Source organism: Passer domesticus, chromosome 5 (assembly GCF_036417665.1).
Source record: "Passer domesticus isolate bPasDom1 chromosome 5, bPasDom1.hap1, whole genome shotgun sequence".
NCBI lineage: Eukaryota > Metazoa > Chordata > Aves > Passeriformes > Passeridae > Passer > Passer domesticus.
In genome coordinates this window covers 71,118,740-71,132,982 of record NC_087478.1, presented here as the reverse complement: position 1 = coordinate 71,132,982, position 14,243 = coordinate 71,118,740, and the positions used below count along the sequence as shown (strand labels likewise).

The window sequence follows — 14,243 nt, the reverse complement described above, 5'->3', positions numbered from 1 at the left end:
TAATCATTGTTTAGTACATTTTGTCTTAAAGATAGGAACTTACAGCTTTTATTTTTACATATACATGAGACCTGTTCTGAGTATCACTGTGACCTGATTTATTCTGGGCCTCATTAAATACTACTATTTAGAAATGCATCATGTTTTATATGCAATTTAGCAGCTTTTCCCCTCCTTTTGAACCAGGGTCCCCGTCCTGCCTTGTTTGTTCCTGAAGTTTCCTTTGAGTTGCTGGTAAAAAGGCAAATCAAACGTTTGGAAGAACCGAGCTTGCGCTGTGTGGAGCTGGTTCATGAGGAAATGCAGAGGATTATCCAGCATTGTAGCAATTACAGTACACAGGTAAAAATGCATGCTCTACTACTGGGATTGTAATTATGGGGTGTGTGATTACTTGCTTAAAAACTTCTGGAAGTCTCACCAGTAAAATTTGGGTTTGTTTTTAGGAATTACTGAGGTTTCCTAAATTGCACGATGCCATAGTTGAAGTAGTAACTTGTCTTTTGCGTAGGAGACTTCCTGTCACAAATGAAATGGTAAGTTTCTGTCTACTGTAATTTTGCTGGTAAAAGTGCATGTTTTTTGGAGTCTTGATGTTTCTGTTTGCACGGGAGCCCAAGTTATTAAAGGAATCTTATTTGTTAAATTAATAGTTATTTAATATGTACACATTTTGATGTGTACACATTTAATATGTACACACTCTTCTGTATTATAGATACATATAAAACACAGGGGTAGGGTTAGGGTTAAGCATGTTGTCCCCTATGTTTCAATTTCCCAAGAAGAATTCTACAAAATTTCAATTTAACATCTTCTAGTCTTCCTCATATAGGTTATTTCCCTCCCTTATAACAGAAGCAGTGCATTTACTGTAGAGTTTGTGATGCAGCGATGAAAATTAAATTGTAATCCTTATTCTGTGTGTTTCAGAGGCTTGTAATGCCCTTTACCTAGTGAAAACTAAAAGTTCAACTTGCATCTTTAAATAAATACGTTTTAATATTAAAATCTGGTTTGGACTACCTGTTAGGGAGTAAAGAGTGTTTCACTATTTGACTCTGCATTTGATGTGAAAAGCAAAAATTGTTTTTCTATACTCACAGTGAACCATCTCCCTCAGTTCACATATTGTAGGTGGTTTGTGGCTGAGTGGTCTTCTGCTGTGGGCAGTTAAGCTGTGCTTGCCTGCATTGTAGGTCACTGCTCTGCACTGGCATTAGGTTTACTCCCTGAATTTTTGATCTGGGAATATCTTGCATTGCAGGTTCATAATCTGGTGGCCATTGAGTTAGCTTATATCAATACCAAACATCCAGACTTCGCTGATGCCTGTGGGTTAATGAATAACAACATAGAGGTAAGAACGTATGTTCTCTTAAAAAGTTTATTGTCTCTTTAAGTGAAGGTGAAATTTATAAAATAACTAATGCTTCAGCTTCTTTCCTTGAAGCACATTTCTGAATTTTGAGGTATGAGAAATGTGATGAATTATGAATATTGTGTATACTCTAGTAATCTGTGTATTTGTTAATATCTATTACATGTTTCATTTAAGATCGCTGGTTGATACTTCACTGAAAGGATTCTATCTGGTTTCCAGTCTGGAAAATAAGATGGGCATCTAATTAAGTATTGCCTATGAAATGAATTTTTTTAAGGCGAAATTTAAATATGTAGTTGTGAAATGGTGTTAATGTTGAAGTAACTGCATTTTGTCTTTGACACAATGTATCAATAATGTTCCTCTCATTCATTAAAGGATAATACAAGTATTGTTTCCTCTGTTCAGGTTCTAATTTCTGCTTGCTTTTGGTATTGTTCTTGAATCTCTGTGTTACCACACTTCAGCCTCCCTGAGATATTGTCTCTCTCAGTCTCCTGTCAGTAATTTTGTGTTTTTCAAGTCCAAATCTGATAATAGTTGTTGCTGCCATCATCCTGTGGAGGCAGTTCAACAACCAATCTGCTCTGTTAGATTGGGAGAACCAATCTGGTGTTGTTGCAATACTTCATCTCTGTGGCTAAGAGCTCATTAATACCCTTGTGTTTATCCAACACATCATTTTCATTCATCACAGAATCATAGAATGGCTTGGCTTGGAAGGTCATCTCATTCCAACTCCCCTGCCATATGCAGGGACACATTCCTCTAGACCAGGTTGCTCAGAGCCCCATCCAACCTGACCTTGGACACTTCCAGGAATGGGGCATCCCCAGGTTCTCTAGGAACCTGTTCCAGTGCCTCACCACCCTCACAGTAAAGAAATTCTTCCTGTGGAATATGTAATTTAAACCTACTCTCTTTCAGTTTGAAGCCATTCCCCCTTCTCCTGTCACTACATGCTCTTGTAGTGTTTCTTTTTTAAATGCTTACATTAAAATTTCTACTCTATACAATTTCTTCTATAATCTATAAAATTTCTTCCTTCTGTACATATATTCTGTACTGACTAGGTAAGCATTTGAATTTGGCTTCGTAGACTGCTTTTAATCTAGTTCAAAAACAATGTGTATGGAAACTACTGTGAGTTCAGAAATTAAGACTTTGTGAAGCTGAACACACAAAATTGTATCATTGTGTATTACTTAAAGGAGTTCTTTCCTAATGTTTTTGTACAGGACATTGATATTTTTTAAGAACCAAACCATATAAACCCAAGCCTTATTTGGTGGACAATCAGTTGTTAATTTCAAGCAAAATCAGACATTTCTTTGTCCTGATTGCTTCAAATTCTATTTTGCTATGAAGCAAATTCTGCTGCCTCCTTCATTTTGGGCTAGTCATGAGTTGGCCACAGAATCAAATCCTTTAGATTACTTGGAGGATTTACAGCTTAATGAGGGCTGTAGGGTATCTGTGGTGAGCCAAATTGTGGAGCTTTGTTTTTTGAAGGCTCAAGCTTTGATTAGGGAGTGTGGTGCAGAAAAACTTTGCAAAACATCTTATATTGAGAATTGAATTTTGACCAGGTAATCAAAGTATCCAAATAATCAAGGGTTACGTAGACCACAGTATTAGCATGGCACTGGATGAGATGAAATCACTCGTATTTGTGTCTAAAATGGAAGTCATCTGTAAAATGTGAATCTTGCCTGTGTGTTGATAGAGAGTAATAGATAATTGAGGTCTTGCTGGATTGTTTTTAAAGGAGCAAAGGCGGAACAGGTTAACCCGGGAATTGCCTTCTTCCGTGCCACGAGACAAGGTAAGTAAATGTTTGATTTTATTTTTTACATAAAGCTGAATGCATTCTCCTAGATCCAATCTAAGTATTGGAAAATTTCATATGCTGCCCTAGTAACAGTCTTGGGAGCTTCCAGGGATTGAGTTTTTTCTTTTCAGTTTCATAAGATAAAAGTGGAATATAATTTTCTTTAAAAGATGCAATTTTTGGGAGGTTTTAAATCTGGTATTTCAGAAGACTTGTCTATAAATGTAATAATACACTTATTACTTTTCGTCATATCAGGTAAGATGTAAAATGCCTGCAGATCTTGAAGGATGAACTCAGAACTTTCATGCTTAAGTTTGTAGCTGACACATGCTGATTTCAAAAGATAAACAAATGATTTAAAATATCCAGTGTCAACCTAGTGACTTGTGGTTGGTTCTTGTTAAGTCACTCTTAAAACTGCAGTTTATTGCAGTCTTACTTTCTTTGAGAGCAGATGTTGGAGGTGACATTTTCAGTTATTCATCATAATCCAGTCATGTATTCTGTCTCTGGAGCTTGCTTAATTTTATCAGGTTTTGGGATTAGTGCAATGACAGGAAGAACCAACCAAATGTCATGGAAAACACTGGCTGTAAAACAGTCTTGACAACAAGCTGGAATTTTAGACAGTTATTTAATACTATGTGAATTATTAAGAATTCAAAGATAGAGACCAAAATTTAGGTTCCTCATGAGGTTGTAACAGGAGTTTATACAGCTGATAGAAGTTTGTTCACTAAGTTCATTACCTTAAAAAGTGAGACTAAGTCCCAGAGTAGATCTAATACTGTTGCCTTTAATCGTTCTAAGACAACTGATGGATGAACTGGAAATTTAAGGTAGCTATCTAGAGATTGCTTTCAGTGCTCTTTGATCCTTCATTTTATTGATTTCGTAGTTAAATCATCAGTCTAGGAGCTTTCATGAAATTGAAGGTCAGATAATCCAAATAACTGTCTTGGAGATGCTTTTTTTTCTTCTCTTTTCTTTCTTCTTTTTTTCTTTTTTCTTCTTCTATTACTGTTTTTCTTGCAAATTCAAAATATTTCTTTTCTGGATTTTGAAAGATGCTAGTAGGTAAAAGTGTATGCAATTTGCTAGGTAAATTTGGTGGTCTTCAGTTGAATTTTTTTTTCCCTCCCTGCATTTTTTACCTTCCTTAGTCTACTAAAGCTCCAGGTGCATTGGCACCTGCTTCCCAGGAGACTGTTACTGCTGCTTCTGCTGAGGCTGATGGCAAGGTCTGTCTTGATTTTTCCTCTAAGCACTGCATGCACGTTTCTGTTGTGGTGCACCCCAGGTGTAAGGAAAGCAGTTTGTCCCTAGTGTTCTGTCACCAACAGTGTGTCCTACCCAGTCTGGATGTCCTCCCCAGTGTGGATTACTTGGCACTACTGGTTTTATGTGCAGTGGCATGTCAAGACATGCCATGAGGTGGCCAAGTCACTGCTTTCTCTTTGAATTCTTGTTTGCAATATATTGTGGTGCAAATATGCACCTAATTTGCCTCAAACTGTCAATAGATTGTTGGGTGCAACAGTACTGTAATCAGAAATCCTCAGCATGACTGTTAAACTGCATGTTTTTAATGTGTTGACAGTTAAAGAAGGAGGACAGAAGATAAGCTAAAATGTGAGTTTCCTGCTTCCTGCAGGGAATCTTTACAGGCTTTGCTCAAACTGAACCTCCTTTGTGTTGCTTCACATAATTGTTGAATCCCTGGTTTACTTATATTTGTGAAATGTGTTCTGCAGTGTTTTTTACATGTTAGGTGTGCTGTCTCGTGTTAAAATAACAGCTCATTATTGCTCTGAAGGCTTTTCTGCTAATTCCTCTTGCTAGGAGTCAGAAAAGATGGGCAGTCACAAGTTTGTGTACTAGGAGTACCAAGGGGACTCAGGCTTTCTGCTTTCTTGCACATTCAGATTTTAATGCAAAGCTTCCATTTCTGTCCTGAGCAAAGTGGTTAAAGTCAAATCTAGTAAATAGTAGAATTTTAACTATTATTTTCATCAGTGTTTTAGAGGTTTTGATATGCTGCAAAATTTAAAACAAACCAAGAGCCACTGTGAAGATAGTGTTGTGACTTAAGAAGTAGCAGGAAGCTGCCAGATGTGGTTTGCATTTCCCATAAACTCTGTCCTCTATGGGGTGATACATTTCACACTCTCTTGTGTGACTTTTGTTTTTGAAACTGCCTTGGAGGTAGAGCAGGCTCCACAGTAATGCAGAATGAGAGTGGCATTTTTGTCATTTTGAACAGCTGTCTTGCGATCAGAAATCATGCAGTGGAGCTTTCCTTAACAATCATTTTCTCTTATTAGCAGAGTTTAATTTGATTTCCTGGTGTGTTGTACAGTGCCTCTGGGCAGTTGTGCAATTTAAATAAAAATTTTTATGTGCACAGCTTAGCTGGGTTTCCTCCTTTATGCTGCTGCTGATATTCTACTTGCTATGCTTTGTTTCTCACTTTTTTTTTTTAGATTTAAGATCAGCCTGTGGTGTTTCATTGTGAACACAATAGACAAATTTAGCTTTTTTCCTTCTGTATCTGAAGCAAGACAAGTACAAAGCCTTGAATGACCTTTTTCAAGCAGGACTAGATTTTAAAGCACAGAGTAAATAGAGGAGATATTAGGTTTGTGGAAAGGTACTAAATAAAAATCGCCCCTATTCTACATCAAAATAAACTTCAGCTTTTTAATACTTTTTAATATATGGTGGATGCTATCCACTAATGTTTCTTTTGTTCAGTGATTCCTAATGTTTGAGGGCTGAGTGTTACATCTTTTTCTCAGAAGATTCATGAGTCATTCTTTGTCTGGAACTCCCTAGAATCTCTGATTTTTCACTTTGAGAGGATGAAGATTTTTGTTTTGATTTGTTACTAAAAAATACAAATTTTTCCGTAATTTTTCCATAAATTCTGACAGCACAAATATGATTATAGCTGTGCTACCTCAAAACAGGAATGTGCACATTTTTTAGCTGTTACTGTAAGAAACTTCAGTTTATATTTAAATAAAACTTGAAGTATTTAAATTCAAATATTGCAAGGGCTGTGGTGATCTTCAAAATATATTTTCAGAATGATCCTGATAGTATAGGATGTGTGGTCAAAGCCAAATGACTTAGAAAGACCACCCCATATTTCAGAAGTGATTTTTAGACCCTTAAAATGCTGTGGAACTTCTCCAGGTGAGACATTTTCATACCCTTTATTAGGGACAGTATGAGTTTTAAAAGCTTTCATTTTACTGGTACCTTTTGTGAGCTGTAACCAGTGAAGGGAGAATAAATGTGGGAAATGTGAGGAATAGAATGAAGGAATATACCTATGATAATCTTATTTTTAGTGAATTTTACCTGTAGTGATTTGATCAGATGCTTCTCTGTAGTGGCAGAGTTCTAATTCTGCCATGTTTTTTCAATGTGCTGTTTGTGCAGAATCCTTCTGTAGGAGCTGATGCACCTCAGGAGTCTGGAACAGGCAACTGGAGAGGAATGCTGAAACCCTCCAAAGCAGAAGAGGTGTCAGCAGAGGAAAAATCCAAGCCAGCTGCAGCCCTACCTGCTAGTCCTCAAAAAGGACATGCTGTAAACCTATTAGATGTGGTGAGTCTTGGAAGACAAATTCCTTTTCTTTGTAGTTCAGGCTCAGGAAAGAAAATATCTCAATTCCAGGTCTTGTAACTTTGCTGCTAATATGTGGTCTCTATGTAAATAATTCCCACTATTACAACAAAGAGCTCCAGCCAGTCTCTTGTGCTTTGCTTTTTGTCTGATTCCAATCGCCCTGCCTGCTCCAGTTTCAGGCTATGATTGGGATAACTGGCTTCCTTTCACAAATTCCTGTGCAGGTGAACTCCTGTCTAGATAGCTGTTGGTACAGAAACAAATCTTAGCTCAACTCAAATTCCTGTTCTTCTTGTGCTGAATTTTAATGTTTATATTGGAGGAGAAGAACCATTAAAGACAAGACCCACTTAAGTTAAAAACAGATGGAGATTTTGAAGTATTTGGAGATGTTTAGAAAAAATGTAGTAAGACCCTCTAACCTCTGTTTTACAATATGTGGATTTTGATGTGTCCCTAATTTTATTTCTGAAGAAGTACAGGTTTGTTGCAAGACATATTACATCTATCAAACTCCGGCTAAAAGAGCAGTAGTTAGAATTTTGAGTTTTATTTACAAATGGAAATGAGCAGAATTGGTAAGCTGAGGGTTTTATTTTTTTCACACAGCCTGTACCTGTTGCACGCAAACTTTCTGCCCGTGAACAACGAGATTGTGAAGTGATTGAACGACTTATTAAATCTTACTTCCTTATTGTCAGGAAGAACATTCAGGACAGGTAAACCCAAATTTCTTTGAAGTATTTAAGCCATGCAGATATTGTGGTATTTCATGAATCATATATACGATCATGTTATTTTTATCATGTTCTTATGTTTCTAAGAGAGAAAATAAATTAATTTTTAGAAGGGACAGCAGCAGTAAAACTTGACCCTTCACAGAATGAAGCAGTTTGAAGAAGCACTTGTTTCCTCTAATGGTTCCAAATTCTGTAGATTATTAAGTAAAAGGTTTAATTATTTAGGAGATGCCTGCTTTTCTTGAGGATGCTTCAATTCATGTGGAAGATTTGCAGCAAATAACTGGAATAAACTCCAGATGCTGTGTACCCCAACAGAATTTAGCTTTGCCATCCTGTTATATCAAATGGGAGTTAATGTGTGTAGCTCAGTTTTCTAGCACTTAAGCTATAAGGGTGAAAAAGTTCTTTCTACTGTGGAAAAGTCATACTTTTTCTTTAATGAGGAATTCTATAAAACTTTTTTTGCTTATGTCTTTGTGGAAAGGTCTAAGTTCATATATATTTTTATGTATATGGGAAGTATAGGGGGAGGTGCAGGAATCTGGAAACCAGATATTAGATCAAGTTAGTGAGACTCATAGGTGTTTTAGTATATACAGTAAATTAATACCTTCAATTAATTTTTAGTATTTCATGGCAAGGCAGTGCTTTGTTTAGCTTGACTTTACTGCACTGTTAATACTATGTAATATCAAAGATGTGAATTATTTCTTTGCCTCTCTCTCTTCCCATTTACACACAGAATTTGGTTTTAGGGTTGACATACTTAAATATGTGTCATCCCATGCACAGTAGAGAGAGGTTGCTTTCTAATGAGCAAAGTTGTTTATTGTTATTTTGTGTTTTACTCTGTTCATGTTTTTTACAATGTAGCTTTTCTATTTGGAGGAAATTAAATGTATACGAATTAGTTCTACTCCAGTGTTGTACATGATGCTGTTTTTACTTGAGAGAGGTTTTATTTATGGTAGTGATAGATTCCTGGTAGTTTGGGCCAATGCTATGTGTAGCACTTTGCCCTCATTGTGCATTCTTCATCTGGAACAGACCTGGTTTTGAACAATGACTTTAAAGAAACAATCTTTGTGCTTGCAGTGTGCCAAAGGCAGTGATGCATTTTCTGGTGAACCACGTGAAGGACACTCTCCAGAGTGAGCTGGTGGGCCAGCTGTACAAATCCCTGTTGTTGGATGACCTTCTCACAGAGTCTGAGGACATGGCACAGCGCAGGAAAGAGGCAGCTGACATGCTAAAGGTAATGAGGAGATCAGAAGACTTGAAGATTTGTCTTCCTTTTTTCTTTACTGCTTTTTAAGACTGTTCCAGTGTATTGCTTTTCTCTGCTAGAGGAATTAAAACCAACACCTGACCAGAAAGGATTACATATGAGCTTTTAAATCTGCAGTTTAGCAGGCTAGATAGAAAGTAGGTGCAGTTTGTCTTTTATGGCAGGCTTTTAAAACTGTGTATGGTGAAGAAGTCTGCTCTTTTTGAGAATTTAATGGGTTGCCACTTGTTTTGTAATGACACTGATTATTTTTGGTTTGATTTTTAGCTTTGCACTTCCCAGACTGCTGCTGTTTTGTCCCTGGCAAATCTCTCCAGTATAACTAACTCTGGCTTTTGTGTGTTCCTGTGTGCAGGCCCTGCAGCGAGCCAGCCAGATCATTGCAGAGATCCGTGAGACACATCTTTGGTGAAGACTGTATCAGCCACACTATTTATATGCATTGGAGGTTACATTGGCTTGACAATTGCTAGGCATGGTATACGGAGTAGAATTTTTATTTATGAACTCTTCTTATCTGTGTACTGCAACTGTGTAAATCTGCTCATGTAAAGACAGTTGGTTTGATTTGCAAACAGAAAAACATGCTGTATTTTGCAAAAGAAGTCATATTTAATCCATATAATAAATGGCTCTAAATGTTTCCTTACCAGGTTTCTGGTGCAAATTAAAGCAGACCAAGTCTTCTGTCTCAGTGACAGTCTCATTTGAACTTGGGGAAAAACGTTCAAGTTCCAGTGCCTGACTTGCTGAACAGGTTGCCTGTGGTTAAGACAGCCAGTGTAGTCTTGTGGCATAGTTTTAAGCTGCTTTTCCAGTAGAAGTTTCAATACTGTGAAGAAAAGAGAGCACCGAGTATTTTCTTTCATGAATATATTGCATGCACTGTGACAGATGGAGGTCTCCATTTTATAGCACAGTAGAGATGTCGAGCGTATTACTATGTATGTGTGTTCCCTTTTTTTTTTTTTCCCCCATTGTTCCCAAATGTTTCAATGGCAGACAAAACTTCAGACTTGATTTCATGGAGTATCATGTAGGAAGAATTAGCCTGGAGCTTGTGAACAAGAACAGCCTACTAAAAAGTGGCTGCAGAGTTATTAACGTGCACTGGAGCTTGTGTATGAATGTTGGAGTTTATAATCAGGCACAAGGACATCTTCCCCTTCCTCCCCCCTGGGACCAAGCCCCTGGACCATCTGATAGTAAATTTGCTCTGGCAGAACTGAAAAATAAACTGGATTTCAAAACTGTCATGGGATAGTAAGTGTTTCTTTTAAAAATAGATTAAGTTGGCCAGGGAGAAGGGGATGCCCACAAATTCTGCAAATTATGGAATGTATGACAGAATGAAAGAAAGTCTGTGGAATTGGAATATTTATATCAGAGATTACAGTTGATTTTGAGGAAATTTTATTGTGCTGTAAGTAGCTTTTTTTTTGAGGACAATCGTATGATTATGAATTTTTAAGTTGGAAATTAAGTTGATGAGGTTTCTTTTTTTCTTCTGATTATAATTCATACAGATAACCATTGATCGTACTAGCCTTGAAAAAGTAAACATTTTAATTTTTATGAATAAAAATTTATTTAAACTCCAGCCAGCATACTTGCATGTACTTTTCAAGCAGATTCACTCTTTTTGTATAAAGTGAAAATGTTTACTATAGTGTTGCTGATACTTTTTCTTTAACACAACTTGCATGAAAAATAGGACACTGCTGTTAACCTCCATGGCTTGATTTTATGGTATTGGGCCATGATAGTGAGGTTTTCATTACCATATGCAGTTCCTTCTACCTGAAATCAGTTAGCAAAAAAGGAATTCTTCTGGTAAGCTGCTAAAGATTGAAAGTTTAAAAATTCAGTTTACAAGAAGCTCTGTTGAAAAATGTATTTTTTCCGTTTAGCATCAATATGAGCACAAGTCTGACAGATGCAACTTTTGGATACTTCATGTATGATCTGAGATAATTAATGCAGAACACGGAAATACATACGGTGTATTTTTAAACAGCCTAAAAAGTCATGGTGTATGCATTACATGTAATTAATACAAAGGAGGTACTTTTATCTTGCATTGTATCCAGGGATAGTAGTTCTCAGATTTAAGAAATATGACTGAAGTGCAAACCACTTTTTAAATCTCTTTGGTGATCAGTGAAAGCTTTTTAAGTTTTGTGAAAAGCATTACATTTCTGTTTGGTATTCACCTGACACCTCTCTCCTTTTTGCTTTCAACATCCAAGAAGTTTTCAACAAGGTAGTGCCGTCCATAAGTGATCTGCTACCTAAGCTTTAAGTCTCAAAGTTCAGTCAACAGTCTCTTTGTGAAGAAATACTCTGATTTGTGAAGTTTTGAAATGCTGCATAAAGCAAATGAATTTCATTTATTGAAGAAATTCTTGCAAGTGATACCTGGCTCTGTAATGTCATGTGAAATTTCCAGTGTTAATTTGGTTTCTGAAATGTTACGACTTTTTTTGTTTAACTTTCACAAAAAAGTTTCAATTTGGTAATGTTTGAGTGCCAAGAAATGAACTTGATTTGTAATCCTTAATGCAAGACTTTGAAGGTCCATGCTGTAACAATCCTGTTATTTAATAAACAGATAATACACAAAATTAATTACGCCAGAAATAGTTTCGGACTGACTTGTAGTTCTGGTGGCAGGACTTACATGCACTTGTAAGTTAGTAGTGTAAGTACCTATATGTGTACAACCTTAGTTAGGATTTCACTTGTTCTCACTAAATTCTGCATTCTTGAAGAGTTCCATAATTCATAATGTGAACAGGCTGCTTGTGCCTACTGATAGGTTTGAAACAAGCTGTGTTCTAGAACTGAGCTAAAATACTTCAAATGCCACTATTACTACCAGCACTAAAAAATTATGGGATAGCTGTGGAAAAAAGCCTAATGAGGGCAGCAATTGAAAAATTTCCAAATTATACTGATGGTTTACAACTGTCTTCTAGATCCCCTTATTTAATTTAAATTTGAAAAAATGTTGTCACCAATGCACGAATTTTAGTTAACTTGCTCTCCAGTGAGGAGAGAGTCATGGGGGAGAAAACTCCCTGTAGCCAAGTTCAGGTTAGTAAATGTTTGACACTGGTATCTGAGCTGTTGTAGTCCTGCTGTAACTAAAACACAGTATCCTCCTGATGTGAACAGTTTGTATTTAGCAGTCAGGTTCAGATTTTACTTAGTGAAACAGACAGGGTGGTGGTGTCTGTGTGCTTCAGACCTTATTCTGAAGTAAACGGAGCAGACCTTGTGTAAAACCTACCTTTACTCATTGCTTTGTGGATGAATGACAGTTGCCAGATTGGATATGGCAAACTCAGATCCCTGCTTTAGGGACCTCAGCAGGGGAAAGAAACAACTTGCCACTTTGTTGTGCCCTTGTTGGCAACTTGAATGGAATTATCCTACCTAATTTTTTTTCTGCAGTTTTCGCCTTCAGCTGTGAGAGCAATGGGTAGCTGGTGTTTTCTCTAGTTACTGACGATCTCCACTGCATCTGCTTTTTGTTGCCAATTAAGCACTGCTTTGAGGTGAGAGCTAGAGGATTGGTTTCCCAAAGTTTAATACCACTTGGATACGGTTTTGTGCTCAAAGACTATGTTTAAACTAGTGAAGGTGCTTTCATGCTCCCATAGTTTTGAGTTTGCCTGCTGCATGCCCTTTCATAATTTACCTCTTGACTGGTAAGTGCCACATTAAGGTTAAATTCAAGTCTTCCAGGTTGTGCTGTACAGATGTTTTTGGTGGAGCTTTTTTAGTTTGTTTTAGGGTTTTTTAAATATCTTGCCCATATGTTAAATACTTTAATATTAATTATTCCTTGTTCATATTTGAACAAGTTTGGACAGTCTCTTTCTTTCTGATTATCAGAATGTACCTGTACATAAATTAAGACCAGGCTAAGAAAGAATCATTGATTTTTCCAGTCATCCTTGATCCTTGACCAAATTGTTCAAATGTTCAGTTGTGAGGGCCCTGTATGGTCATGGCAAGTAGTGCTGGTATCCAGCTGTTTCTCTGGGAAGAGTCAGGGACGGGTTTGGAGTGCCAGGACTTGGTCAAAGGCAAGCATGAACTAAATTTTTTGGAGTCTATGAATCTTACTATAAATCTTCCAGTCAAAGAACTTTATTCATTTTTTTGTTTCATGTTGCTAAAAAATAAATTTACTAATTCATTAGAGGTGGATATATGTGTGTCTGCACCATTTGGCAATGACAGAAAACAGGAGGAAGGAGATCAGGCAAGAACCACTACTTATTCCTAGTTTTTCCTGTAACCAGAAAGAAACTCAAATGGGTGTGTACTGGAGCACTTTGGTCCTAGGTGCATGTTTCTGATTTGCTCTAATGCTTCTGTCATTTAAGGAGCAAGGCGGCTGTGTTAGGTGGATGGACTTACCCTTTCCCCTGCCCTTCCTTTTCTTCCATGTGCTTTCTTTGAGGTAGAAATGACTCAATTACTTCTCTTTGTTATGTAATAGAGATTAGGCTAGAGATGTTTCATTATGAGACAGATAAGTAGGATCTGGAAACTGAAATTAACACTAAGAACATCCTGAGCTTTTGAAAGTGCCATTATTTCAGTTCTACTGCCAGAAGAAACTGTCACCTATAACAAGCAAGCCATTGTATTTTATTACTGCTGAACTTTTGAGTCATGCTGCAAATGAAATCAGCGTGAAATTTATCAAGGAAAAAGAAACATAAAAACAGTAACTCCCCACCCAGCTCTAGGATATATAATCACATTCCAGAAGCTAAGATAAGGCTTTCCCCCTTGTGGCTGCTGTCACTGCAAATTTGTATGGAAGATTCCATGGACCAGGAAATTATTCTCCATGGCCTAAGAGTGAGGCCTGATCCTTGAAAGCAACACTGCAAAACACTGCAGCTTCCCTCAAGTGTTTCGTGGTCCAGAGGTCCTTGTGGTGCTGTTCACCCACAACTCCTGGGCATCTAACATTAAAATGTACATGCTCCAAATCTTCTGGTATAATGTACTATCTTCCAGCTGGCTGCAGGGCCTACAGAACTAGTACCAGGATATTCCTTCAGCAAAGAATGCTGGATAGCATGGGTAGTATGTTCATTCACAGGACCAAAGAAGTGGAACAACTGCCACTCCCCTTATAAGTCATATAGGCACACAGAAAGCCTAAAAGGGATTCATTAGGTTGATTTAAGCTTTGAAAGGCTCTATACTTTCAGATCTCAAAAGTGATTATGCTGTTTATTCCCACATGAAGGCTGGAAAGCTTTAGTGCCATGTGACCCATACATACCCAAGAACCAACTTACATTAATGCCTAATCATTTATTATGAATC

At 37.1% G+C, this 14,243-nt stretch overlaps 1 protein-coding gene across 5 annotated transcripts in view; it reads left to right on the top strand.

Annotated features, from left to right (window-relative positions):
- DNM1L (dynamin 1 like) overlaps positions 1-10,139 on the top strand; it is a 33,997-nt gene extending 23,858 nt beyond the window's left edge. For 3 of the 5 annotated variants that reach the window (XM_064420921.1, XM_064420922.1, XM_064420923.1), the window contains 9 exons: positions 187-342; positions 447-536; positions 1,268-1,360; positions 3,153-3,209; positions 4,382-4,459; positions 6,666-6,833; positions 7,464-7,573; positions 8,693-8,852; positions 9,241-10,139. In XM_064420921.1, the coding sequence (XP_064276991.1) occupies positions 187-342; positions 447-536; positions 1,268-1,360; positions 3,153-3,209; positions 4,382-4,459; positions 6,666-6,833; positions 7,464-7,573; positions 8,693-8,852; positions 9,241-9,297 (969 nt within the window). In that variant the 3' untranslated portion in view covers positions 9,298-10,139. The remainder of the gene's footprint in view (positions 1-186; positions 343-446; positions 537-1,267; positions 1,361-3,152; positions 3,210-4,381; positions 4,460-6,665; positions 6,834-7,463; positions 7,574-8,692; positions 8,853-9,240) is intronic. The other 2 variants (XM_064420924.1, XM_064420926.1) reach the window with 1 other exon arrangement.
- The last annotated feature ends 4,104 nt before the right edge of the window (positions 10,140-14,243 follow it).